Source organism: Megalopta genalis, chromosome 2 (genome assembly GCF_051020955.1).
Source record: "Megalopta genalis isolate 19385.01 chromosome 2, iyMegGena1_principal, whole genome shotgun sequence".
Lineage (NCBI taxonomy): Eukaryota > Metazoa > Arthropoda > Insecta > Hymenoptera > Halictidae > Megalopta > Megalopta genalis.
In genome coordinates, this window is record NC_135014.1 from 4,925,400 (window position 1) to 4,952,781 (window position 27,382).

General features: G+C 42.4%; 1 protein-coding gene and 2 long non-coding RNA genes across 16 annotated transcripts in view; 2 read left to right on the forward strand and 1 right to left on the reverse strand.

Annotated features, from left to right (window-relative positions):
• The window catches only part of Oatp26F (Organic anion transporting polypeptide 26F), a 79,050-nt gene extending 65,712 nt beyond the window's left edge, over positions 1–13,338 (forward strand). For all 11 annotated transcript variants that reach the window (XM_033483622.2, XM_033483627.2, XM_076528764.1 and 8 more), the window contains 6 exons: positions 2,472–2,593; positions 3,653–3,916; positions 5,003–5,204; positions 6,202–6,349; positions 7,145–7,521; positions 8,135–13,338. In XM_033483622.2, the coding sequence (XP_033339513.1) occupies positions 2,472–2,593; positions 3,653–3,916; positions 5,003–5,204; positions 6,202–6,349; positions 7,145–7,521; positions 8,135–8,336 (1,315 nt within the window). In that variant the 3' untranslated portion in view covers positions 8,337–13,338. The remainder of the gene's footprint in view (positions 1–2,471; positions 2,594–3,652; positions 3,917–5,002; positions 5,205–6,201; positions 6,350–7,144; positions 7,522–8,134) is intronic.
• On the reverse strand, positions 13,327–16,855 carry LOC143263870 (uncharacterized). Its single transcript, XR_013037227.1, has 2 exons — positions 16,660–16,855; positions 13,327–14,597 (listed from the first exon to the last, which is right to left on the reverse strand). It is a non-coding gene; the product is annotated as an uncharacterized LOC143263870 (long non-coding RNA).
• On the forward strand, positions 14,574–16,149 carry LOC143263869 (uncharacterized). 4 transcript variants are annotated; one of them, XR_013037226.1, is made up of 5 exons: positions 14,574–14,679; positions 14,738–14,906; positions 14,975–15,112; positions 15,186–15,339; positions 15,419–16,149. It is a non-coding gene; the product is annotated as an uncharacterized LOC143263869 (long non-coding RNA). The 4 variants fall into 4 exon arrangements; XR_013037223.1 differs by having other exon boundaries at positions 14,584–14,906; XR_013037224.1 differs by lacking the exon at positions 15,186–15,339 and having other exon boundaries at positions 14,587–14,906; positions 15,402–16,149.
• Positions 16,856–27,382: the final 10,527 nt, after the last annotated feature.

The following is a 27,382-nucleotide window of genomic DNA, read 5'->3' on the forward strand; positions in this document are numbered from 1 at the left end:
ATCTCAGGTCCAAAAGAAACAATGCACCCTTTTGCCAGCGACAAGCATCGTTTTATTAAACAGCAAAGAAACTCATAAGCGAAACCCCGTGCAGCCGTTATCGTTAAACGGATCCGTGGTACCCGTATCTTCCGTTTAAACTCGATATTACAACGGAAGTTGGGAAACTGGGACGCGTAAATAGAATGCCGAACAAGAAAAAGAAAATGAAAAACGAAATAGCAGGAGGAACAAAAGTAATTATCCGGTAACGGCGGTTCGTAGTTGACGGGTAGGCTAGAGCTGCGTTTCCAGGCTCTTCCGGCGCAACCATCACGACTTCCGGTCGCATTTTTCCATCGCGCTTCGCTCGGATGTTTCGCGAATCCGAAGCTTGTGCAGCTTTCCTGACTAATTTTCTCTCGCGTTGGTGTTCCGCGCCAAAACGACGCGCAGTGGAGTATTAGGTCCGAAAAGCTGACCAAATTACGATTTTTCAAAGCTTGCGTCAGATGAATGAATTTTGGTTGTCTGCACTATTGGAATATATGAACGATAGTATACTAGTATCATATTGTCATTTATGTATTTATTTTCCTCTCCGCTTCGTTGCTCTTAACAATGCAAAAAGAATTGGCAGCCAAAATGTATCAATATGGCTTTTAAATTATATTAATTTATTTATTTATTAAATATTCTCTTATTATAATTCTTCTCTTGATTATAATTCTCTTTGCATTGTTAAAAAAACTTTTGCGGTTAGCAATGAAGCAAAAGAGAACATTGAGACTCTACGCTATAAAGTCTAAAAATTTCTTACACAAAAGTTCTGTAAATGAAGAATATCACAATGAATAATAAGTTGTCTTCGGATTCAAATAATTTTAAACAGAAAAACAATTAAAAAGTGAAGATTGCTGAAAACTGTAATGTATAGCTGTCTGAAAAGTGTTTGTAAAAAAACAATGAACGCAATTTCTTCATCGCACATAAACGATCCTAAAAACTGAGCGATATTTCCAAAAAAAACAAGCGGAGAGAAAAACGAGTACTTGACATAAAAGTCATTACTTTCAATGCTGGTACGCTGTTGTTCATATGTTACAATAGCCCGAACAACCACAAAATTTTTCATCTTACACAAGATTGAAAAAATCGTATTTTGGCCAGTATTTTGGACCCAATAGTCCACTATGCGGCGGTAAGGATCGTCCGTGCCTTGATCACTCAGGGAACAGGAAAGTGAGAAAAGTAGTTGGAAGCGAGCTTCGCGGCTCGAGAGCCAAGTTGGCGGAGGCAGCATCTGCCGGCGAAACTTTTCATTTGCCTGGAAAATTAAACGCGCCACATATACGAGCCACTCAGACGCGGGTCGGCGGAAGTAGCCTGAACGTGAGCGGTTCCGGGAAAATGTAATTGCACCGCCAAGGACGTTATTGGTCCTGGCTGACCCACTCGTCGGTCGCTATTTATGAAAGAAGCGAGAGGGAGTCGCGTATTTCGTTATTTGCTAATTATATGATAGCGTTCGACTCGTTCCGTTAAGTTCTTTGCCACCGGTGACTTAATCGATGATGCGTTTGCTTGAACTTCGATCAATTTCTGGGCCACTCAAGACCCTGCGTGATCGTAAGTGGATTTCTGATCGACGATCGGTAAATGTTTATTCCCTTATTCGAAGGTAATATCCTGATATCAAAACACACACATTCTATTATCTAAATATTTCATTCAAGTTCTCAATTGTATAATGTATAACCTCAATGTTTGAGTATTTATCAACACGTTTGCAAACAAATTGAAAATTTGTGGATTCGACGGCAACCCCAGGGGGTCGTTCTAGGATTGAAATATAAAAAATTTTTCTTTTGCATAACGATCCGTAACCTAGGAATTACTAGATTGCGGATTTTATGCATTTATGGCAACGATAGCTAGGCGAAGCATAAAATAGTGAACAGATTGCATACAAAAAAAAACTAAATATGTCGGAGTATTAATTTCAACTTATTCGAAATTATTTAAGAGAGAGAGAGAAAAACGTTGCATTTGGCTCCTACGTTTTGCAATCGTTGCATACAATTTTTATGCTCCATATAGATTCGCGCAGTGTAGTAATTACTATAATAGTATGTGGATTTTTTGTATTTAGTACGTTAAGTTACGTATCAGTGTTCATAAAAGACACGCAAAATTTGAACAACTTGTTTAATCGTACAAAAGTAGAAAAGACAAGATTTTTTTATAGCCATTTTCATAATAAAGCCATTAGTATAGCCATTTGTAACCCTCCTCGCGTTACACAGCTCCTACATCTTCGCATTTGGCTTACTCAATAGATATCGTACTAAACATTAGTTTTCAAGTGTGATACAAAAATTGTGTGGGTCATACATGAAGTATTAGATTATACTAAAAATTAGTTTTTAACTTTGGCACAAAAGTAGTTCCATCTAGAATAAACGATTTCATAATTGAAATTTGACTTTCAGGATCAGTTTGACGCCAGAAAGCAACGTATGGGTTGGAGCATGGTGGATAGGGTTTCTGGGAGCTGCGGTACTCAGTTTCATAATCGCAATACCAATCTTGGCGTTCCCGGCAGCGTTACCTGGTACTTTGAACAATTCTATGAAAACCTCTTGCGCTAAAAGTTCATTGTGAACGGTGATTCTGTCCGAAACAATCGGCAGTTCGCTGTTACTTGAAATCATTTTTACGCGTGTCCCATAATTATGTTACTTCCGGGAAATGTGAGGTTCCTGAGGTCATTCGATGTAACTTTTTCCTTAGCGAAAATGCAATTCGCGGCTTTGTTTACGAGTTATTAACGAAAAACACTGACCAATGAGAGGCGAGCTCGCCTAGCGCTAGGCGGCCAAATCAATCGAGCTCGCCTCTCATTGGTCAGTGTTTTTCCCGGAAATAACATAATCTTGGTACATCCTGCATTTTTTTTCTTTCGAGCCTATCGAATTTGTTCCCACTGTTCCCATTTTTTTCCTGACAAATATGTAAATCCTATATTCTACATCTTAATTACCACATAATCTTACATTCTCTGAAAATATGACATGCACTGTTTTCTGGAAAACTTGCTTCAACTGTGTTTTTCTTATAATTATAAGTATCTGGTAAGATTTATAAATTATATCTGTCGCAAATGGTTGCAGCTCATTAAATGTTTAGAAGTATTCGCAGTTTTTTTTTTAAGTCGTAGCTCCTTTAATTTAAGAACTATTATTAAAGAAATTGTTAACATTCTATTGCAACTTCGGTACTAAATACGATTAAATAAATAAATCTAATTTAGACTAAAGTTTCCAAAATAATATTTCCCAGATGAATTAAAATAATGGAAATATAAAAACGTAGGGAAACATTAAAAAACGGAGAGAGAGAGAGAGAGAGAGAGAGAGAGAGAGAGGGAGAGAGAGAGAGAGAGAGAGAGAGAGAGAGAGTGAGAGAGGAGAGAGAGAGTTCACCATATTATAATATAATTACTTGTTTCAATTTTACATTATTACGAACATCGATGTTTTCTCGCTGTCAGATCATTTCGTTCAATTGTGTGACATCATTCACACGTCGTTCTAACACAAGACGTTAAATCATGCTTCGTTTCTTTTCTAATTTGATGAAATAAGATATAGTATACGTTGCATTTGTACAGGTTCGGAAGAATTGGCCAAGGAAAGAGTCTCGGAGGCGCACGAGAAGCCGAAGCAATCGGCCTCGAGCGAGACGATCGAGGCGTTCTCGAAAATTCGCGAGCTGCCGCGCGCTTTGACGGAGCTCCTGGGCAACCCAGGGTTTTTCATGTTGAATTTGGCAGGTGCCAGTGAAGGATTGCTCATCGCCGGTTTCGCGGCGTTCCTCCCGAAGCTGATCGAAAATCAATTCAACGTCAGCGCTAGCTCGGCCGCGCTGCTAATGGGTGAATAATATCGAAACTTTCTGTTATAATCAATCAAACGGACCCGCCTGTACCGGTTGCCGTAATCGCCGTCATTTTTTGCTGGAGAACCCGAAGCGCTTTGGAAAAAAAAACAGCATCGACCGAACGATATGTTACCGTGTCCCCTCGTGATACCGTGACGCGGAATCGTTTTTGCACCGCCGCGTCGTTCAAAATTTTTCGGATACCACGCGCCATTAAAAACAACAGAACTGTGTGTATTGTGTCCCTCTCGCGAGCGCAGAATTTAACGGAACATTTTAGAGGACTGTTCAAAATGATCCGTGATTTTTCATCGCAAAATACACAAACTTCTCTACGGTCCTTGTATGCACCTTAATTTTTAAATAAATTATAATCGATTTTCCTTTCTGAACTGTAACAATTTTTACAATACCGATCAGAAAATATTTCAATGTTGTACAATATCGCATACCCAATACTGATCAGAAAATTTTTAAACATTATACATATAATACTTAACATAAGGAGATCAGTTTTTCTGAGGTAAATAGAGTTAAAAGTATAGAAATGTTTTAATACCAATGAAGGGAACTTTACATTTTTCCGTCTCCCACAAATGCAAGCTTTTATCCAGTTAGTTAGAGTTAAATAGTTTCTATCGTTAAAGCTTCAATTACTGTCGGTTAATAAATTGCAGTATATAAATATTTCTATAGTGCTTGTATTTATCTCAATTTTAAAATAAACATTGTTTTTCATGACAATCTTTACAATGTCAATCACAAAACTATAATTCTATCTATAATTTTTTGTATCCGATCTTTTTATAGCAAATTTAACTGCTGCAGTGAGATAAATTGTTTATATCATTACGTTTGATGAATTCATAAATTCGCAGTCTACTTGTTAGCAAATATTGAAGTGTCAGAGTTCGTTTTTTTTTTTCATTGAGAAGCAAAATTTAGCTACTCGTCCGGTCAGTGATCCCAAACTTTTCTATCACGGCAGATCATATAGATTTTTGGATTGAATTTAGCGAGATTTCGGAAGTGGTGAGAATGTGGTTGAACGCAGACCATGACGAAACTTTTTTGTTTCTAGGTCTGGTTACGGTTCCCGCAGGCGGCGGCGGCACTTTCCTCGGCGGTTATCTCATAAAACGGTTTAATTTGCCCTGCTCGGGCATTTTAAAGTTCTGCCTTTTAGCCACTGCATCCTGCATCGCCTTCACTCTGTGCTTCGTGCTGAATTGTCCGAATCTGAACTTCGCCGGAGTCACGGTCCCCTATTCCGAACAGACCAAGTACGTTATGCTCATGAACACCGTCTCTTGATGAGTTTTCTAGATGATTTTTTTCACCGGAACTTGCTGCTAATGTTACACAAATTCTTGAAAACAGAGGCCGAAAGAATTACGGAAGTTTTTAATGTATCTTGTTCAAAACGTGGACATCATAAAAGTTCTTCGAGACAAATTTGTATTTTCGATAGAACTCGTAACATATAAAAATAACAGTTTTTCTTTACTGGATACAGATAGTTTGTTCATCGATATTAGAAAAGTTCCCAACTAGTGTAACAATTACTAAGCACTATATTTACTAGATAGTGGTACAATAATGAACTGAATTAAGTACATTATTTATTCGCAATATTTACGTAGAACATTCAAAGATCGAATTTTGTTTGTACTTCTCTTTTAGAACGATTTTTAACTAACATTCTGAATTAATTTTTTTCCATAGAGCTATTACGCGATACCGATTATAAGATACCTAATCCACGAGGTGCTTTTCAAATTTTTCGAAGACGAAGGATAATTATTGAATTCGATGCTTGTTTAAAAAAGTTTTGAAAAAGAGAAAGATAATAGAGAGCACAAACTACTTACACACGTGCTCCTTGTTACCTGTGTATAATAAAATTGGAATAATTATTAATACACCCTAGAATCAAGCAAACGTTTACATTGAAGTTATATTTTGTTAACACTGAATATTATTGTACTTAAATAAACTTTATAGTATATCGCATTTGATACGAATGCATAACGTTTTTGAGTCTATTTGCAATGTTACTTTTCAATTATCGATTGCCTCTTCTTAAATTACTAATAGGAAATTTTGTACCTTCTAAAATACTACATGATTAATTTGTATGTTTGTGTCCGATAGAAATACATAAAACATTTATCGTCTATTGAAAATTAATCAATCACTTTATGCTATTTGGTAATACTAGCAATGGAACATTTGGATTTTGAAGAATGGTATATATACATATAATTGATAAATTTGCAGGAAAACTTTCTCATTGGACGACGCCTGCAATAGTGGTTGCGGATGTTCGAGATCAGAATTTAATCCAATATGCGGCGTCGATGGAATCACATACTATTCGCCCTGCCATGCTGGATGTTATCAAGAAACGCAGTTAAACAACTTTAAAGTAAAAATGCTAAAAACTTAATTACTTATTGAAATGAATTTCTTGTCTACAGTAAAATAATTATTACTAGTAATTCCTTGAAAACCGATATTATTAGATACGAATTAAATATTTTCGATATTTTCTAGCATATGTTTTAATAATAATTCATTTCCGAAATTTAGAAATTAGTTAAATTCAAATCCTTCGGTAATGTTTCAATAAACTGTTATATATTGTACAAATTTTACTGGAGACAAAAGAATTTTCTTCTAGAAATCAAACGAAACAATCAAACGAAATGCCAAAGACTTCACCGATCGCAAATAGTTGGTTTAATTAAGATTTTTAATATAGAGAATTACCTCGGTTATCCAAATTAATCAGAACTATAAACACATCCACACAAGGATAATAGAACAGCCACTTGGAAACAGTAATAGATTAAATAATTTTTGTAATTAATAGTGTTGCATATGCAACGTGAAACATGTTTGCACTAACAGTAGACTTAGGTATCGCTAGGATAATGCAGGGTTGGCCAAAGCGTCGACCGCGTTACTATTCCTAGTCGCCCGCCTGTCTGTCTATTATCTGTGTTTATTTTAAAGTTAGACTTATTATTTGCCTATAATTTAAAAAAGAAAAAAAAACAGGTCGCCCGTAGTGATTAAATGATTGGCCATCCCTGAGATATTCGAAGTTTTATGGGATATTTTTAAACAACAAAAACGATCTATAAGATCGATGTTAATTTTCTAGACTACAGTCACTCAATTTGTTGCTGTAATTAATTGCTGTATTTATATTTGACAGGTATATCTAGAATGCAGCTGCATACGCGCACCACCGATGAACATGACATCCGGCACAGACATCATCGCCTATCAGGCGATTAACACCACCTGCAATACAACCTGCTCATACTTATGGCCCTTCATTATACTAGCTTTCTGTAACATGTTTATTACATTCCTCTGTACAATGCCAGCGCTGTCGGCAACCCTCCGCGTTGTTCGAGACGATCAAAGATCGTTCGCCTTGGGTATACAATGGATCAAAGTGAGGATTTTGGGCACTATACCAGCACCGATGGTGTTCGGTGCTCTTATAGATGATACCTGCATTTTGTGGAACGAGACCTGCGACGGCAGAGGAGCGTGCCTCGTTTACGACAATTTGTATATGAGCAGGTAATTCGTGATAATTATTAAGCGCGTGAAATGATAATTCTTTTTTTTAATCTTTCATTTGCTGGACACTAAAAATGGTTGATTTGTAACTTTACGTGATTCCAATTTATCCGACAAGATTTTGATACATAATCGTTTCACTCTTTACGCGTCGATCATAAAATGCATTAACTGTATAGAAATTCGTTTCTTCTTCTAATAATCATAGTCGGTTGCAAATCAGTCATAAGTTTCTCCACTTTTGTTATAAATACATAAAATTCAAAGTATATTTGTTCTTATACTGGTCTTATACTGGTTTCACACGATAATTGACGAATGAGAAACGATTTCATTTTTAAATAATTTATAAAGTTGAAATATTTGAAAATTAAATGATTATGAATTTAAAATCCTCGATAAAAATTTTTATTAGCTGAATCTGTTTTCATTTATTTTAATGTCGCATCATCTGCATCATTTTTAGATTTTCAAATCATTAGTTTTCTTCAATTTGTTCCATTATGTAAAAAAATTCTTATTAGCACCGACGAGGTATAAACTACTAGTACTGTTACTAGTACTGTTACCAACTGTGACAATATTACAGCTACATTCTTGCTTGGTGTTTCAGGTACATGATGGCGCTAGCATTCCTTGGCAAAGCAGCTTCCCTCCTTTTCTTCTTCCTGGCCTGGTGGACTTACATCCCTCCGGGTGGCAGAAGGGCTGATCAGAACTCTCGAGAGGAGCCCACCACCACGTTAATGTTAAATGACACATCTCACGAAACGCCAACAACACCGGCGACGATAAATCCTATACTCGAACCTTAAACAATATAACTTCGCGGACACTTCTGTTCATTGAAAGCCAATGAACGACTACTATTGGAGTAAAATCAATTGTTCGCTCAAGGTCGCTGACTCAGATCGTCATTCACAAATGACGATTTATAATAATTCGATGCTTCTTAATAGCAGAGAAATATTTTCAAAACTCTGTTTCAATGAAAAATAGTGGATGATGCATAGATCTGTGTTGATACGTATAATTTTATTTTATTTACAATTTCTATTTCTTGGAAACACTGTACAAAATTTATTCTAAGAACGTGTTACCTACCGGAAATTATTTACATATTTCGTAATTAATGTTTTAGCTTTTCCGATAGCAGTAACACAATTTCAACCTCAAATTACTCTCAGTAACATAATTTAATAATTTCGGTTAGAATTATTAAGCGAGACAAGGCTTTTAAACTATGTTTTGATATAGCGCAACCCCATTTGAAGTTTTATTAATCCTTTGTTAAGAAGAATTTTTCAAAAACTGTAAACATTTTCAATGTTAACATGTATTGAGGGACGCGTCGGTAACATATAGGGTACACTAGCTTTTAACCGAATTTTGATATTCATTCTTATTGCAACATATTGCAGATACTGACTGCCAACAGGATTTTTAGAATAGAAACGAATTGAATTAATATTTCCCGTGATAAAATTTATCTTTCTAGTTTCAGATTCGATGATTCAATGATTTTTATATTACTGCGGGAATGTTTGGTGTCGATATTCGGTACTTAACGTGTTAAAAAGAAAATATATGTTCTGATCTTTTATTCGTCTTCAAGATGTGAATAGACTTCCGGTAGGTAAAGTGTTAAAAGAATGAATTTCTTATTAACGATGCAACGTTGATATTTGAAGCGTATGGAATTTGATGTTAAAAATTTCATTTATTGTGATTGAGGACGCGGCCTCGGGTGACAACAGAGTTTATACGAAATATTTAATTATAGTGACGGTACAATTGCGGGGAATAAGTTTGAGAAGGAATCGCTTGTTCCGACTTTCCTGAAAGTTTGCTAGTCAGTTGAGAATAAACACAACGATGTGACCTAGCTTCCATTAAATGCGGAAAATTAAGATTAGCAGTAGGTATCAACTGGATGGACACATTTTTTATTGAATAGTTATGCTACATAATTTATCGTAGAGGATTATATATATTATATATAGTCTATCTAATAAGTGTTTCTATATTTTTACGGATTAGATAATACGTGGTACGATGCAAAGGAAATAGTCGGTTATTTATTGAGTAACTTTTATTCTGTAGATCGTATCGATTTCAGATAAATTATGATACGTTTACCGGTCGGTGTTTCTAATCTATCAATTCCGAGAACTGTCTAAAATGGTGGAATTTCCTATACGCGTCGAGGCGCATCAATTTTCTGTTCCCCTATAGTCGATTGCCAAATCTGAACTGTTATATTGTGTCTTTAATTTCGTTCAGTTCATTTCTGAACAGTATGAAAATTTACTAGAACCTATTGCAACGTATGTCTGCAATCATTTTCTCCATCTCGATTTTTGTACATATTTTCTCCCACTTTCCTCCTGTTTCCCCTGAAACTGACATTAAATTGCCTCAACTTCTTCTTCTTCTTTTAATAATAGTTTCTATAAAAATATACTGAACTATAGATGAGATGTGCAATTATAGATGAGATGTGCTACATTTATGAAAGCTGTCGCCTGCGTGCAGACGTAGTATAAGAAATCCCGCCTAAAAATTGTACAGTTACCTGTATGCAATTTGCAATGAATTACGCTACTTCGCATGAGAGACCTACACTGCCAGAATTGCTGTATGAATCATAAAATTATGTTTCTTCTGTTAACGTCGCGTCGAAGTGTACTTATGAGGTGTCGCATACAAAATCGCACTCTACGTAGTAAAATATTTCATAATTTCATTCGTTAAAGTCAGATCACGTGAAAACATTCGACTTTCCTAGCTGAGACATAGTTATTAACAATATTGACTGCTTAAATAATAACTAAACACGCAGGCAGAAAGTTACCACACGATCGATTAAAAGATATCAAATTATTTAAAAGTTATTTAGATAAGTCAATTTTGTATTCAGGTAAAAATGTATTCAGGGAAAAAACAGTTGTACATATGTTCGATTAGAAGGGTGTTCAACAATTATATTAATACCCGGAAATGAGGAGTACCCGAGGTCATTTCAAGTAACTTTTTCCTTAGCACAAATGCAATTCGTGGCTTTGTTTAGGAATTATTAACGAAAAACACTGTCCAATGAGAGGCGAGCTCGCCTAGCGCTAGGCGACCGAGCTAATCGACGGAATTCGGCTTCGACCGCGCGTTGGCTCAGCCGCCTTGTGTCAACTAAGCTCGCCTCTCATTGGTCAGTGTTTTTCATTAATAACTCGTAAACAAAGCCATGGATCGTGTTTTCGCTAAGGGAATCACCCCTTTTAGGATGTTAACATAATTATGGAACATCCTGTAGTCACCAAATATTTTTCAAACCGTACGTTATAGTAACGTCATTTTAATCATATTTGCAAATATTCGTTTAGACGATGGTACAGAATAAACACCTTATTTACCACATGAAACGTAATTTTATACGTGGCGCATGATTTTGGCAGTGACTCGCTGTACATACACTAATCAGCGAACGTGTATTTACCAATTAAGAGGCGTAACGAGTAAGTGCACTTGTAGTCCCTTCGATGTTCATAGCATACCGCTTTCGAATTCAAGATGGAATCATTAGATTTTGGATACCGCATTGATATAAACGAGGTAGAGATCAAAATCCGCTTGACGTATCGATGTTCGTATCACTATGAAACAGACCGGTATCTGTGGTTAAGAAATGGATCGTAATTAAGCTACGGCAATGTGCGCGTCGTTGTTCGAATTGACAGCGTTCCTCGGTAGTTCGCGCGGAGTCGTCAAGTAAAAGCAGCCCGAATGAACGTATGTATCGCAGATAGATAGATAATAATAATCGGTGTTTAAGGTATACAGGTGGATCCCCAGAGCATTTTGATATTCGTCGTGATTCATTAGCCGAGGTAACTGTTACCGATCGATTGTTACAACACAGAGATGCCTCTGAACCGTTTCCCTTTTCTACGAAGTTTATGTAACACTTGTATGTATGTCGTTATCGATTCGCAACATGAAAACAGCGTTTTCTGGAATGATCATTAGAATGATCCTTATTCGTCAACCTTTCTATTTTCCTGGTCTTATATCGCTAAATTGTGGAATTCGGTGAGAAAACGAGGCGTGAAAAATTTTTAAGCAATCGAGCAATAAAAATATTAATGATCTCATCTTATTTCTCAACATAACTGTATTTCGTTACTTCAGAAATATTGTTAACACTAAATCTACCTAGCCCTGGAAATAATTATTAAGATGTGTTGCTTTATAACAGCGAAATGACGGTTTTTACCTAGACATTTCTACATTTTTATTATAACACATGCTTGGATCAAGTTTGATTGTTTCCTATGAAAGAGTCTTTACGATTTGAACAACTTTTAAACGAAAAAGTATGAAACCGGTTATTTCGATCTGCTGGGTAGGTTAGGGTTCAACGCTTTTCAGTTGACCTTTGACCAAATGTTAAAGTTAATTCTCCCAAATTGTCCCTCAGTTTAGAAACAAAAATGGACAATTTGGGAAAAGTTACATAATTATTCAAGTCTTGCAGCTCGTTTTTATAATTCCTGATTATCAAGAACTATAAAAACTAGCCTTCTAAAACTATACACAAAATCTTTAAGTTTGATTTACCATTAATCTGACAAGAGAGAGGGGAGGGGTCTAATATAAAAGCACTGATTTTGACAAAAATTTTGTACAGTTATGGTAGAAAGTGAAATGAAATCATCCAAATTTTTGCATTTTATCGCGGATTCCAAATTTGGCACACATCATTTTCTCACCCAGTAACAATTTAGAGGTGTAAGACCATAAAGATCGCGAAACAAATTTTTTGATCCCTATACCGAAGGACTACTCTAATGATCATCCACCGTGGATCACTATCATAGGAAATCGGGCACAGAAATCGCAAGGATGCGTGTCGCGAGAATTTATATCATTCTTAACACATATCTTGTCCACGTATCACGACATAAAGGACATTCTATTGGACAGTTTTTGTACAATATTACGCGCGCGCCATCGTCATCTTCATGCTCTAGCATTCAGGAAAGCATCTCGCACCGGATCAACAGGCAAGCGTCTAAGCAGACGGGTTCGATTGTTTCGACGTTGACACTTTATCAACCGGCAGTTTTTTAATAGTTTTTTTAGTATCGAAGATGCTAAACAATCTCATCTATAACCGATCAAATTATTTAGATTAATATAATGTAACAATTTCTTCTGAAATTATTATTTAAGAGAAAATTATCGAGCTTCTCTTATCGTTAAACACAGTTCAATCATTTAATAAAACCAAAACTAGATCACAAGAAATATTAGTTTAACTCTTTCGTATTCTAAAAATCCTAGTAACATCCAGTTTATTAAATATATTATGATAAAAATGACTTTCAAAACGGAGTTAAAAATTAGTATTATCCATATATGGCCAACGCGGCACTTAACTTGTTAACAGGCTTCTGGTAAATAAAGTGTTCAAGAATTATGGATTTATGAGCAGAGAAAGAACTGCTTAAGCACGCCAGCGAGAAGAATGAGTCTCTTACGTAATAGTTTTGGTATCGTTCATGGATCATGGGATTTCGTATCGTACATTTTTTATAAATATGATTCGCTTACCGAACGCGGATCAGTTCCAGCAGCCAGTACAGTATACATGTACAAACACGGGAATTTATCATGGACTGTCATTTACACCGGTTTGATACAATGCATTTTTTGAGGTTTCCAACTGTATATTATTTTTGTTATGGAACAGTAATATGTCTAACACGTTTATTATACGTGTCACTAATAAAGAGTCAGTACAATGCGTTACTACAGAAATGGCATATATTTTCTATCCCGCTTCACCTAACTCTAACATTAATTGTTTTATCTTTAACTATTAAATTATAATATTTTCCCGTTGTTTACACCTCATGTCACAGACTTAGGATCCGTACAGACAGTGCATCTTATGGGCTTTTTGTTTCAGTTTTAGGGGGATCTAGAGTAGAGCTGTTCGAGTGTACTCTCAAAACACGAATCGAGTATTATTCGGTTCGAATAATCGATCCGAGCCGTGACTCGAAAGATCGAGCGGCTCGAAAAAATTGAGTAGCTCGAAAAAAAATCTAACAATTCGGACGCATTTCAAGTGGCTCGCCATAATATCGTTTGCAATATACATATTGTACATGTTACTGCTTTATTTTAGATATTTTTCTTTCCAACTATTCGATTCTTTGGAGCCGTTCGATTTTACCGAGTACATGGGTCGGTTCGAAAATCAAATCCCGACTTGGTTCGGATTTCGAGTCGCTCGAATATTCGAGTATTTCGTACTTTCATTTAATTTATTCCAGCAAGCAAAAAAAAAAATAAAAAGGAAAATTTTTTTTTAATTTTTTTTGCTTCCTGGAATAAATTTTCCTTCTTTTCCTCTAAGATTATTCTTTTGTTTATATTTATGGGTCTTATTTCTCTGTAAATTTATTTAAAATGAAATAAAATAAATATTCTCAATTGTCATAAAATAACATTGATTTATATCTATTTTTTTTCTTACCTATATCACTATCCGATGTGAATATGAAATTATCCATTGTTAGGGGAAAATAAAATAAGTAACCTAAGAAATAGTAACTTTCGGCAGGTGAAATAAAACAATTGTGAAGCCACCGGTGGCCACAAACCCTGCCACCTGTCTATGGAAATTGGACTTGTACCACTTTCATAATCAATGGTTATACGCAATTTCTTTTACCGGCCTCATGTTCCTTGTGTCAAGTTCATAATTCTATACATTCGTTTGAAATAACCGTTATCGATGCGAAACGTTGAACGTTAAACGTATCGGGGGATTCGAGTATGCGAGTTTGCAAAATGAATTCGAGGTGTCGATCTGTACAGGAGAGCTATATTTACTCGACAGACGGTGTTTGCTCCATCTAGCGGGAAAACGCTGAAACCGATAGCCAAAATGTATCGCCGATAATTTGGCTAACAGTTTGAGCCTTTTGTCACTGCATCGATTGGCGCTGTACGGATATCGGAACGGAGCTTCATCTTTTCTTCGACAGAGGCGCCACATGCAGCGTGTACTGCAGGATAACCAAAAAACAATAATTATGGCGATTCATTAATAATAACGATATAATATAGCAAAGACGTTAAAAAAAGCAGGTAAAGAGGACGTAATTCTAAACAGTTATCCTATTTACAGGTAAACTTGTTATATTAGGTCGAACAGACAGTGCAGAAGGACTTCTGACTATCGATACATAAATATTATTGTTTAATTTTTGTACCGAAATCTATGATGAGAGACGTAATAAAACTATGAATTTAAAGTAAACCATTAAGATATAAGAATATAAATTTATTAAGAGGGGTCGCTGGAGTGCTGGACGGTGGGTAAAGTATCGTTAAGCAGAAAACAGTAAAGTAAATTGGTTGATTTCTAGAATGCTAATTTCAGGTTCCAGCCTCTATAATTATAAGACTTGCCATAGCGGAGACTTTTTTTTGTAAAGATTACGGAATTTTCGCGTTGGACGAAACAAGAAGAAGTTTAGATGAATAAAAATGCAGGCAGTTTAGGAAATGCATTAGCCAGGTATGTTGCAATGATTAATATTAAGATGAGTTTAATCGAATAGATGAATGGTGAAGGTTGTTTTCTATTACAGATTGGTGAGATTGCGATCAGAATGTGAGATGATATTTTTTTTTTTTTTTGTTTGAACTGGTGAGAATTAGTGATGAGAAAAGGTTTCTGTTAAAATTGGCTGAATGAAGTGAAAATGAAGATAGTTTTGATGAACTATTCCTAAAGAAGAATAAGTATGCGTATGATAAATGTTTGTGAATATAAATGTGATTTGAAAGGTATGGTATGATTATAGTTTTCTGAATTGCGCAGTGGACGCACGACAATTGGACGATGCGAAGTGGATGATGCGAAGCGAATGATGCGAAGGAAGATTTATGGTTGAAAGTTGAAAGATGTGAAGAAAGTAGGGAAGACTTTGCATAAATAAGAAAAAGAAAAAGAAAAAGTAAAAGAAAAAGATGTATCGGGGAGACTGGTAGGGAAGAAGACAGTGGAGCTAGTTTGTGTAAGAATAAATATGGAGCGTTTGTTTTGAAAGCGGTGCAAGTCCAGTTTGTTTGGTTTGGATAAAATTGAATGTTGGCAGATGTTGTTCCATCGGGAAGGAAGAAACACGTGGAGTTTTTGCGAGCAGTTATGACACGGACGTGACCAGTGTTGGCGTCCAGATTGTCTGGACGTCGTCCCCAATAGTCGGACATATGATATGTCGAAGAATCCAAGAATCCAAGAACTGCTTCTATGGTGGTAAAAGGTGTTTGAAAAATGGTGTAAATTATTTAGTTGATTAAAATGTATGATTTGTTTACTAAATAAATGTATTTTTTTTTGGAAGAAAGACAAGGAAAGATTTAGATTACTTTTCGGTTGACTTAATAAATTTGTATTGCTAGGTTATAATGGGTTACTTTGAATTGAAAATTCCTAGTTTGATTACATCTCCGATTCTAAATACGTGTTTGTATAAATTGTAAGAGGATATAATTGATGTATTTGATATGATACACACACATTTGATTATTACATAGTTTAATAGCTAATTAGTATTATCATTAATACCTCCTCCCTCCCGTCGTCCCAAGCCACGCAATGACAAGATTTTAGGGGGTGTGCTGGAGGGGTGGGGGGGGGGGGGGGTTGTCGAGCGAGGAGGAGGGGGGGGGGGTCGCCGCGCATGCGGCGTTGTGGGGGGGGTTTCACGCGAAAAACGCACGCTGGGGGGGCGCCGCGAGGGGCATGGGGGGGCGCGCCGCGCAAAGGCGAGGGGAATGGGGGGCGCGCCGCGCGAAAGGCAAGGGGAATGGGGGGCGCGCCGCGCGAAATGGCGAGGGGGGAGGGGGGGCGCGCCGCGCGAGGCTCGTGGGGTGGAGAGAAACGCGCGAGGGTCGTGGGGTGGGGAGAAACGCGCGCAAAATGCACTCCTTGATTCTTCTATATCACAGTTCGTTATTCTTTTGTTTATATTCATGGGTCTTATTTCTATGTAAATTTATTGAAAATAAAATAAATATTCTCAATTGTCATAACATTGATTTACTATTTCTTCTTACCTATATCACTATCCGATGTGAATATGAAATTATCCATTGTTGGAGGAAAATAAAATAAGTAACCTAAAATAGTAACAATTGTGAAGCCACCGGTGGCCACTAACCCGCCACCTGTCTATGGAAATTGGAATTGTACCACTTTCATAATCAATGGTTACGCAATTTCTTTTACCGGCCTTATGTTACTTGTGTCAAGTTCATAATTCTCTACATTCGTTTGAAATAATCGTTATCGATGCTATTGGGACGTCACAGCGTCGTCAGTAATAGCGACGAATTATGACGCTATATATGTGGACGGTATAAAATAAAGACTGTCATCCCTCCAACGCACCTCCAATATTCGACGATTGGCCCTGCCCGATTTTTTTGTGGCAATAGTCAATCAGTGAGTCCGTTCCAAAGCACACGTCCGCATCGCCCCGGCAAAGGCAGGAAAGTTCCTCCAGGCATTACCGTCATAATACAATGTCAGGCTGACCCTTCGGAACTTTTCCTTCTTTATGACTCGTCCCGGCCATCGAGGCCGAGAGAAGCGAAGTCCCAAAAACCTAAGCTCAAAAAATAGCCGGCTAGGCACGTCCGTGTCATAAAGACATTAGTGCTGTGCACTAACAGATGCGAAACGTTGAACGTAAAATGTATCGGATGTTTCGAGTATGCGAGTTTGCAAAATGAATTCGAGGTGTTGATCTGTACAAGGAGAACTTTATTTACTCGACAGTGTGGCGGTTTGCTTGGTATTATGTTCTCTTAAACTGGATTCTCTGAGAACTGGGGACGATGGCTTTTCGGTAATAAAGGAAACAGTTAATTTGGCTAACTTGTAACGTGTTTTATTTAACTTTATGCGTACGTCTTTAGACTGTTTGTACGTCTTTACTCTCGGGAGGTTGCTATTAGACTGTACGTCTGTACTCTCGGGAGGTTGCTATTAGACTGTACATCTGTACTCTCGGGAGGTTGCTATTAGACTGTACGTCTACACTCTTGAGAGGTTGCTATTAGACTGTGAGAGAGTCCAGTGGTTTGCGTAGCAACAGCTAGTTACTAAGTTCTAGGTGGCGCTGTGTGCCGCTTGTACGGGCGTACGCCACAACAGACGGTGTTTGCCCCCCATCTAGCGGAAAAACGCAGAAACCGCCAGCCAAAATCTATCGCCGATAATTTGGCTAACAGTTTGAGCCTTTTGTCACTGCATAGATTGGCGCTGTACAGATATCGGAACGGAGCTTCATTTTTTTTTCGACAGAGGCGCCACATGCAGCGTGCACTGTAGGATAATTCAAAAACATTAACTACAGCGATTAATTAATAATAATAACGATATAATACAGCAAAGACGTTAAGAAAAAAAAAAAAAAAAGTAAAGTTGGTAAAGAGGACGTAATTCTAAACAGATATCCTATTGAAAGGTATATTTGTTATATTAGGTCGAACAGACAATATTAATATTAGGGAGTGTTGAAAAAAGGAAATTTTAGCCTCGAACAAAAATTAATCTATAGTTTACTTAGTACTAAGATACTAAGATATCGGTTTACATTTTTTCGTCGGTTCCGTCAGCGGGCAACGACGGTGATGTAAACTGTATATAATAGATACCGCGATACATCATCACCGGTACCATTAGATACACATCGTGCCCTGACTGTTTGGGGATCCCAGCGTCACGTATACAATGTGAAACGCGACAAATAAACGTCTCTGATTGGTGGATAAGACGAACCCAACAAGGGTATAAAAGAAGCGTCTTTTTCTTACCGGATTCTCAGTAGAGTTTGGTCGCTCGATCGTTTTCGCCCATATACCTTCTCTCAATAAAGGAATAAAAAAAATAAAGTCTTTTTAAGAAAAGGATTAGAATCATATTCATTTTCATTCCATAATCCCAACAGGGAGGATAGACAGTACAGAAGGACTTTCGACTATCGATACATAAATATTGTTCCGTTGTATGACGGAACCCCTATAAATCAAGCGAGAAAAAATGTTGTCCTCGAGTCAAACATTATTTACCATCCACGTTCGTCCCTGGGAAGAGGAAAATTGTCAGATGTGGATAACCCAGGGACCGAAGGCCCTAGGAAATAGCGTATTTTGGACGAAGCAATCGAAATGCCAAAACACCCGTAGTAAGCAATTTCGTTGAAAGCCATTTCCGTCTTCTATTCAAGTATTTCTTTTATGATCCACAGTTGGTCACCAAATGTCATTCCTAGTCGTTTTTCTTTTTTACGATATGCATGTTCCACCGAGAAGAGGCATTTTCCGGATCATTGTTTGCTACGGCTTATCCTTGGGAGACTCGGATTCCTTCGCGGGCGTCACCCGAGGGCACGAGCACTACCTGCGGGTGACCCTTAGTTTGGGGCGGTCACTTTCCTAATTTTGCAATCCAATCAGTCAGGGCGACCGTTTTTCTCACTCCTCGCAAGAATTGAGCAATCCACGAATCCGATTGTCTCAAATTTAGAACACACCCACACCGAATTTACTTCCGAGAACACACAACAGTCATTCTACCATCAAGCCGAACACGGAATAGTCTACTCTCTAAAAATTATACTCTGTATCGATGTGAAGTTGAATGTTCAAATATATTCCAAGAGAAAGAAACTCAGCTTATTATTATCCTTAGCATCTTGAAAAGTCGTAGGGAACCGCGAATATCAAATACGCGGAAAAACAAATATTTTTTAGTTATGAGTTGTGTTCTTGTAAATAACTGGTGCGTGCGGTGTAATTACTAACTTTATTTGATAAGTTGCGTAGAATCACTTTCGGGTAGCGTGACGTCGTAGCATGAGAGGTATGAGGAGTATCAGAGGTATGAGAACGAGCGTCTCACTGCTGCTCTTTTTATATTATCCTGTTTACCCCCGGCAAGGGCTCTGGACACCTCTGATTGGTTGACCCGCGAATGGGTTTTCCCAATCAGCGTTGTCCATCTCCTTCTCACCGTGTTGTCCCTTACGCCCTGAGCACGTCCTGTTTTTTTTTTTTTTTTTTTTTTTTGGGGGGGGGGGCGCGTGGTGATCGGAGTGGGTGCATTTTTTTTTTTTTTTTTTTTTTTTTTTATGATGTAACGGCCTGGGTTTTCCTCAGGGCTGTTGCGTTCGGACTTCCGGCGTTCGGGTCCGTTTTGCGTGCCCTTCGGAATTCCCGCTTATTTATGACGGTCTCGTTGACTATCGAGAATCAGGTAAAAAAGAAACTCTACGAGCTTATTGCCATCCGGACAGGAAACAGCTTACTCAAAGATAGCCTTTTCGAAGGAGAGTCATAAATATGCTAGTCTTTTGCACGAGAAACAAATCTTTTCTTATGCGCGCCGACTGGCCGCTACATATTATTCTTTAATTTTTTTTTACCGAGAAGTAATGAAAATAATAATCTCCTTAAAATTTTTTTTTTTAGCACTTAAGGGAAGGTTAGCGAATCGGAGAGCGTGTTTGAGGTTACTATTAATGCAGTTTATTGAATTGTTATCGATGAGCGCGGGCGCGACTAGCGTGGTGTCGTAGGACTAGCAACTTAGGACAGACTGAGCTTTTGGAGTTGCGCGTTTGTCTCTTTTATACTGGAAGAGAAGAAAGGAATAGATGGGCTTTCGTAGGAAAGGAGAAAGTTGGAAAAGTCCCGCGTGGGTCGAGGTGTCCAGATGTGAGGAGAATTGCTTTATTAGGGGTGCGTGATTTTTTTTTAGGGAATTTTGAGGATTAGGAACGGTACTTGTTTTATTGCTAGCGGCCGCGCTCAGGTAGAGGGATACGACGCTACAATTTGTCCAAATAAATCTACCTTAGAACGTCTGAAGAATATTTCGAAATTTGTCGGACCCGAAATAATAAAGAATTTAACCGTGACGTCCGTTTTAATTTTCTAGTGTGCATGACACCTCGTGTGTAACATGTGAATTTGTTTTTAAGCAAGGTGGACAGTGAAGATTAGCAAAGTACGTAAATTATATTTACGTACTTTGTACGTAAAAATATTTGCGTACTTTGTTAATCTTCACTGTCCACCTTGCTTAAAAACAAATTCACATGTTACACACGAGGTGTCATGCACACTAGAAAATTAAAACGGACGTCACGGTTAAATTCTTTATTATTTCGGGTCCGACAAATTTCGAAATATTCTTCAGACGTTCTAAAGGAAAGGTGAACAGCGTCTTTCTTAAAAATATCACTGTTACGTAGTAAAATAATCCCGAAAGTTTTCGCTTCGTGATTTGTTCAATACTTCGAACGCGGCTCGAGTCCGTCCCGACCATCTGTCAAAGCCTCGTGCTGCGTACTCTTTCGCGGACTCTCTCTCTCGCACCGTCACCTCTCATTGGTTAGTGTTTTTCGTTAATAACTCGTAACAAAGCCACGGATTGCATTTTCGCAAAGGAAAAAGTTACTTCAAATGACCTCAGCTACCTCTCATTATCAGTTGTTAAAGTAATTGTGGAACACCCTGTATAGTACAATTTATTTCTTCAAGTAATGTGAAGTTAATTTATGAGAACCCTGGCGAAGGGTTTTTTTTTTTTTTTTTTTTTTTTTTTTTTTTTCAAGATGCTGATAATATTTGGATAAACGACGACGGATGTGTAGCGTTAATGTTACAATATTGAAAGGTTACATATTCCGGGAATAAATGTGCGTCGTAATTTTCGGAAAGAGGAGGGTACGAATGTCCGCAGAGTGTAATACGATACGGGGGGCAGTGTTTCGTTTAGGTTTCGCAGAACTCCTCGAGCCGCTTGACATTGTCCGACATTAAGAACGCGAGAGGGAGTGAGACAGCCAATGAGAGCGAGAAAGAGGGAGAAACGAGAGTCATTTGTTACGAAGGCAAGGCAAGGCAATGTCATACGGCGCCGCGATCTGGGCGCCGTCCGCGAGGGCAAGCCGGCGCATCACCTTGTTGTTGCGCCGGCTTCAGAGGCAAATGGCCCTTCGCCTCATACGAGGTTACCGCACCACGTCTACCGTGGCGGCGCTTGCTCTGGCGGGAGAAATTTCCTTCGAGCTGCAGGCGGCGATGCGCGCCTATGTTTATAGGCGCATATGCATCGCTGGCCGGGCTCGGGGGACCCGCCGGAGCAGGAGGCGGTCCAGTGCTTCGAACTCCAGGCCCGGGGACTTGCGCTCGCCAGATGGCATGCGGGGTTTTGTTCCCATGCCAGCGAGCACGTCCCTGGGGCTCTCCTGCCACACTACACCTCGCGGCGGGAGAGGCGGTTATGGCAGGCTCCCCTACCGTGCGACGCAGGTATTGACCGGGCATGGCTGCTTCGGTGTCCACCTGTGTCGCATCGGTCGGGAAGCGACGACGGTGTGCCACCACTGTGGCGCGGAGGAGGACTCGGCGCAGCATACACTGGAGGTGGCGCAGGGCGCTGAACACAGGCAGAAAGGCGGGTAGGATACGGCTTGCCGGGTCCTATTCTGCTGATTCCTAAGTGCTAGGCGTTGTAGAGTAGCGACTACACGATCCCGAAGCGCTAGCCGACCAGTGCTGGAGATGCGGTGTCTCCAAACATGGTAGTAGTAGCTTTGCTACGACAGGTCCTACCAGTCGGCCTTCTAAATACTGGTACCTCGGGTGTCGGCGTGCCCACGAGGTCCCGGCCATCTGGCCCGGGATACCTCGGGCCGGCAGTGGGTAGGTCCATCGAGGGGGCAGTGGTAAACGGCTAAAGTTGGCCAGAGGCTCCTTCCCTTCCTCTCCTTACCTCTTCACTCCTTCCTCGTTCTGTCCCACCCCTTTAGTTGTTGGGGGCCTCGACGGGTGAGCTGCGGTATTCAGCTCGGGAACCGACCTGCTGAACCGGTAGAGCATAGAAAGGGCTCGGCACCACCAGTTGTCTGCTGACGAGAGTCCGCGTCCTCGTAGTAATTGGTAGCTCCTGTATGGCTTGACATGTGGGAGCGCGCTTATTGTGCGTATCTCAATTCCGCGCCCATGGGGGCCGTGTGGATAAGCCTTTGGGCAGGTGCCGCACGTTAAATCACTCAAGACTTAATACACTGGAGGTATGCCCCGCCTTTTCAGTGCTGCGCCGAGTCCTAAGAAGGGAAGTTGGTCGCGACCTCGCTCTCTCCAGCTTAGTTGGGGCCATGCTGGAGAGTCCGAGAAAAATGGGCGGCAGCCATCGCCTTCTGCGAAGAGGTGATGCTGCAGAAGGAGGCTGCCGAGTGGGGTCGCCGTGAGCGGGGGGTGCGGCGTGTGCGGCCACGCCTAGAGCCCCCCCCCCCGAGCAGATGAGAATAGGCGGGCGGATGTACCAGATTACTGGTTTAATAGCCCGCCGCCCGCCACCCGCCAACTGAAGATGTCCTCCCCATAGAGTGAGGAGTGATGAGGCGGTGTGGGGTGCGGTCCCCCGCAACGCCGAAGCAAGATGATTCATGGGGGGAGTATAAATCATCCCCCCCTGGGACGCGGCCGGCCACCGCCATTCCATCCTGGTGGCCGGCCAGGCGAGGGGGAGCCGCGGTTGTGTTCTTTGAGAGTTCCCGTGGCTCCCCCGCTAATCGCCAGCGCCCTAGGCCGCCGTGGGGGGGTTTTAGCGGGTCAAATCCCGCACTACCGCCGTCCCGTCCATCGGGCTGGACTGGGTGTCTGACCAGCAGATTCCCCCCCCCCCCCCAAAATGTCAATGAATCCGGTTATGTCAAGGATCCCACCCCCCCCCTAGGGTTATGTCAAGGATCCCACCCCCCCCCTAGGGTTATGTCAAGGAACCCCGCTCCGGTTATGACAAAGGAAACCCCGGTTATGTCAAGGTTATGTCAAGGTTATGTCAAGGTTATGTCAAGGTTATGTCAAGGTTATGTCAAGGTTATGTCAAGGTTATGTCAAGGTTATGTCAAGGTTATGTCAAGGTTATGTCAAGGTTATGTCAAGGTTATGTCAAGGTTATGTCAAGGTTATGTCAAGGTTATGTCAAGGTTATGTCAAGGTTATGTCGGTCGGATAAGGGACTGTCATGCGTAACTAAGGCCTTCTGGCCATAGCCTCTGCAGTCCAAGTCTTCCCCACCTTCACGTGGTACCGGCTGTTCTCGCCGAAGGGGTTCAGGCTCTCGAATGACGCAGCAACAGTGGTAGCTGTCGACGGGCACAACCACTCACTTTCATATACACACACGTTTCTACGCGTGCTTCCGGGCACCCTTTGTCTCGGGGAGAGTGTAAGAGAGGCCTTCCCCTTTTTCCGGGGAGCCAGTGGATGAATTGAGTAACTCTATAAACGGGTTCACTCGTGAATGAAGGGGGCCTACCTATAAACGGGAATGCCCTGGCGGGTTATGAATGGTCCGGGTACCTGGTCAATAGGTACACCGGAATATGAATGAGTCTCCGAGTTCGAGGGGTCGCTGTCTGGGAGTACGGTGCAGTGATCGTCGGGGGTGGGAATGATCGGGGGTCCTGAGGGGACTTCCTCGTGTCCGTGTGCGCCCCCTATCTGGAGGGTACAGCGGTTAACACCGGTGGGCACTGCCGGGCCGCCATTAGTAGGGGGGCCCGAACCCAGCCCAGCCAGTTGGGAGGCAGCCCTGCACAGTGGTAGGGCGATTACGCTAAATCCCGCTTCTCGTAGTAGTGCCGAGTGGCGTCCGGACGGGTACCCTGCTGCGGGGAGCGGGGGGGGAACCGACGAGGCCACCGGATTGTAGGGACGCTCGGACATCGGGGGGGTCCAGGACGGGCTGCCGGTGCCCCTTCTCCCGGCGATCCTCCTGGCCACGCTATACATTTACACTTTCTTGCACACTTTGTACTGTCCCTTCTGTGTTTTTATTTTTTTTACACAAAATGAACTACGAAAAAACTAAGCAGGTATCTACAGTGCCGCCTGCATCTCTCGGCCGTGCCGAGATAAGGGTGTGTCCCGGCACCCGCAACTCCTCCAAGTCGGTAGGCAACCAGGCCGACTTGGAAGTGACGGCTACTGGAAGCCAACGAGGCCAACGCCGCGACGCCGAGCAGGAGGGTTCTCCTTTCCTGCCCAGGAAAAGCCTGGCACGATCTCCGCCGTCGGGATCCCGCGATCCTGTTCGCGAGACCGGAGACGAGAGTCCCCGGACGGAGGCCGTTACGGCATCTTCTCCGGCTCCCAACCCCTCCTCTCCTCCCTTCTTCTCCCCCCTCCCCCCTTTCTCCCTCTTTACCTTCCCTTCTTCCCCCACCCTTGGCTCCGGAAAGGGGCCAGCGGGGAGGGGGAAGATCAAGAGGAAGAGGACCGCTTTTTCGTCGCCCGAAGAAGCATACGAATGCACGTCGGACGAATCGACGTCGGTCAGTGGTTTTGTGAGTCCCCTGCCTTGCTTGGAGACTCAAGTTAAGAAGGCGGTTGCCGGTACGCGAGCCCTCGCCAAAAAGCTAGGCGCCTCAGCCGAGCAAGAGGAGGGCACGCGTAAGCTTTTTAACACCATTATCAGGAGTCTCAACGAGGTGCAACATGCGGTCAAGGCTATGAGGAGGAACGAGCGTGCCCCTTCAACCTTAACTCCAGCCCACCGCCCTCCAACACGGAGCTCCCCAGCTCCGGACGCGAAGCCTGGAGGTCGCGGGGTCAATACGGGCACGCAGACCGAGCCTGCGACGGAGAGGATGGACACCGAGTGCTTCGCCCCGCCGAGGACCAGGTCTTGTGGCACTCAGACCTGCGACCCGCAGGAGGTGGACGACCACGACGTAGCGGACTGGACGCGCGGGGCCAGGGACTGGCCATCTCTCCGAGCACTGGTGGACAGGAGGTGGGCGGAGTCGTCGTTCGTGAACACGACAATTGTCGAGGGTAACCCCCTCGTTGGCTGTCCGGACGACGATCTGGCGTGCTTCGCCCCAGCTGACCTCGAGGTGGGAACGGGCCCTGCCCGCTTTCTTCTAGACCGGATACCGGGGGTTGCTGACCTGAGGACGGACCCTCCATCGGTTGGTGAGTCCACATTTCTCACCCTCAGGACATCCATTCCGCGCCGCGATGCCCCCCCCAGAATCCGCGAGAAAAGAATATTTTTCGCGGCTGACAGGGTAACCGGGTCCAGCACCTTCGCGGCGGAAAACGCGTACAGGGCACTCGCGCACTTAAGGGAGTTGGGAGTCAAGATGGCATGCAAGTGCATAGCCATTGCCTCCCACCCCGACATTCCTTCGGAACCTTTCCGAAAGATGCTGGAGGCGGTTTTTTCGGGAACCGGGGTTGCAATTAAGATCTGGGGGATCCCAGCCGGCCAAATGCGTCGCCCCCCCGAGCAGCCCTCCGACACGGTACTGGTGAGGGGCGAGAACCTCACGTACGCTCAGATGCTTCGGGCCGTAAAGGATAAGGTCGACATCGACGGCGCGGGGATTCTCGTCTCCGACGTCAGGACCAGCAGGGAGGGACATATGCTCATACAAGTGAGGGGCGACGGGGCGAAGGCCAGGGCCCTCAGCTCCCTGGTTAACGAAAAGGTACAAGGGCTTAGGGCGTCGGTCGGGGTGGGAAGGGGCCCTCTCCGCACCTTGCACCTCCGCCGTGTCGAAGGCGACGCGACCGTCGACGACATAAAGGCGGCTATTCACAGGAGGCTGCCCGAATTTCCATCTGACAGCTACAAGATACGCGCTCTCCGGCCGGCGTTTGCTGGGAGGCAGAATGCATCTATTCTGGCTCCCGCGTCGGTGGCGGCGCGTATCCTCGCCCTCAGCCCGCTACGCGTGGGCTGGAGCTGCTGTCTGGTAACTGAGCGCGAGGAAATCCTCCAGTGCTTCAGGTGCCGGGGATACGGACATCGGGCCGCTGACTGTAAAGGGCCAGACCGTACAAAGGTCTGCCGCAAATGCGGCGCTGATGATCACCGGGCGGGCGAGTGTAAGGGGCGCGAGAGGTGCGTGGTCTGCGACCAGGACGGGCACCGGGACGGGGGTCTCAGATGTCCTGCATACCGCAGGGCCCTTGAAGAGGCCAGGAGCAAGGGGGGGAAGCCTCCTTCTAACGAACGACGTCCAAGAATAACGCCGCGAGCGCGAGCCTCTCCCCCTTCGGTTGAAAAGGGGATTAGCTCGTCCGCGGTGCGCAATCATAATACAACACCTGAGCAGTCTGCTCGTCGGGATGAAGCAGGCATTAGTTCTGGGGGCGGTGGTACGCGCGCGGGTGGATGTCCGCAGCCTGCACCGCGCGGTGCATCGGCCGGGGGGGTACCCCCTGTGCCAAGTAGCGCGTCGCCAACGCGCAGCGATGTCTGCGCAGACCAGTGCGCAGACTCGGCCCTTCGCCGCGAGCCGTGCCGGAAAGAGCCGAAGCTCAGGCTGAAGAGAGCGCCGGCCCAGGGACGCGCGGGGGGAGACGGGCTGACGAGTCCGAATGACGTCGTCTTGCGTCCGCGCAGCACGGAACGCGCAGGCGGCGGCGCAGGCGCGGCCGAGCTGGGCGAAATTACACGACAGGAGCCGAGCGGCTCAACAAGCACTGCGGAGCAGGGACGTGCGGAGAGGGACGGCCCTCTCCGTCAAAATATAGAAAGTAAGGCTGACGTCACGTAACGTCTGTTTCGATACGCGACTGACACGCACGGTTTTTTGTGCAAGAGTTTTTGTGCGAGGTACATTTCTTGTCGGCCTACTTCTTAAACTTTTTCTTTTTCTTACAGTTCTTTTCTTTTGTTATAACGTTAGCTTATCGGTCGTTAACCGATAAGTTTTGAAATTTAATTTAATTAATTTTATTAGTA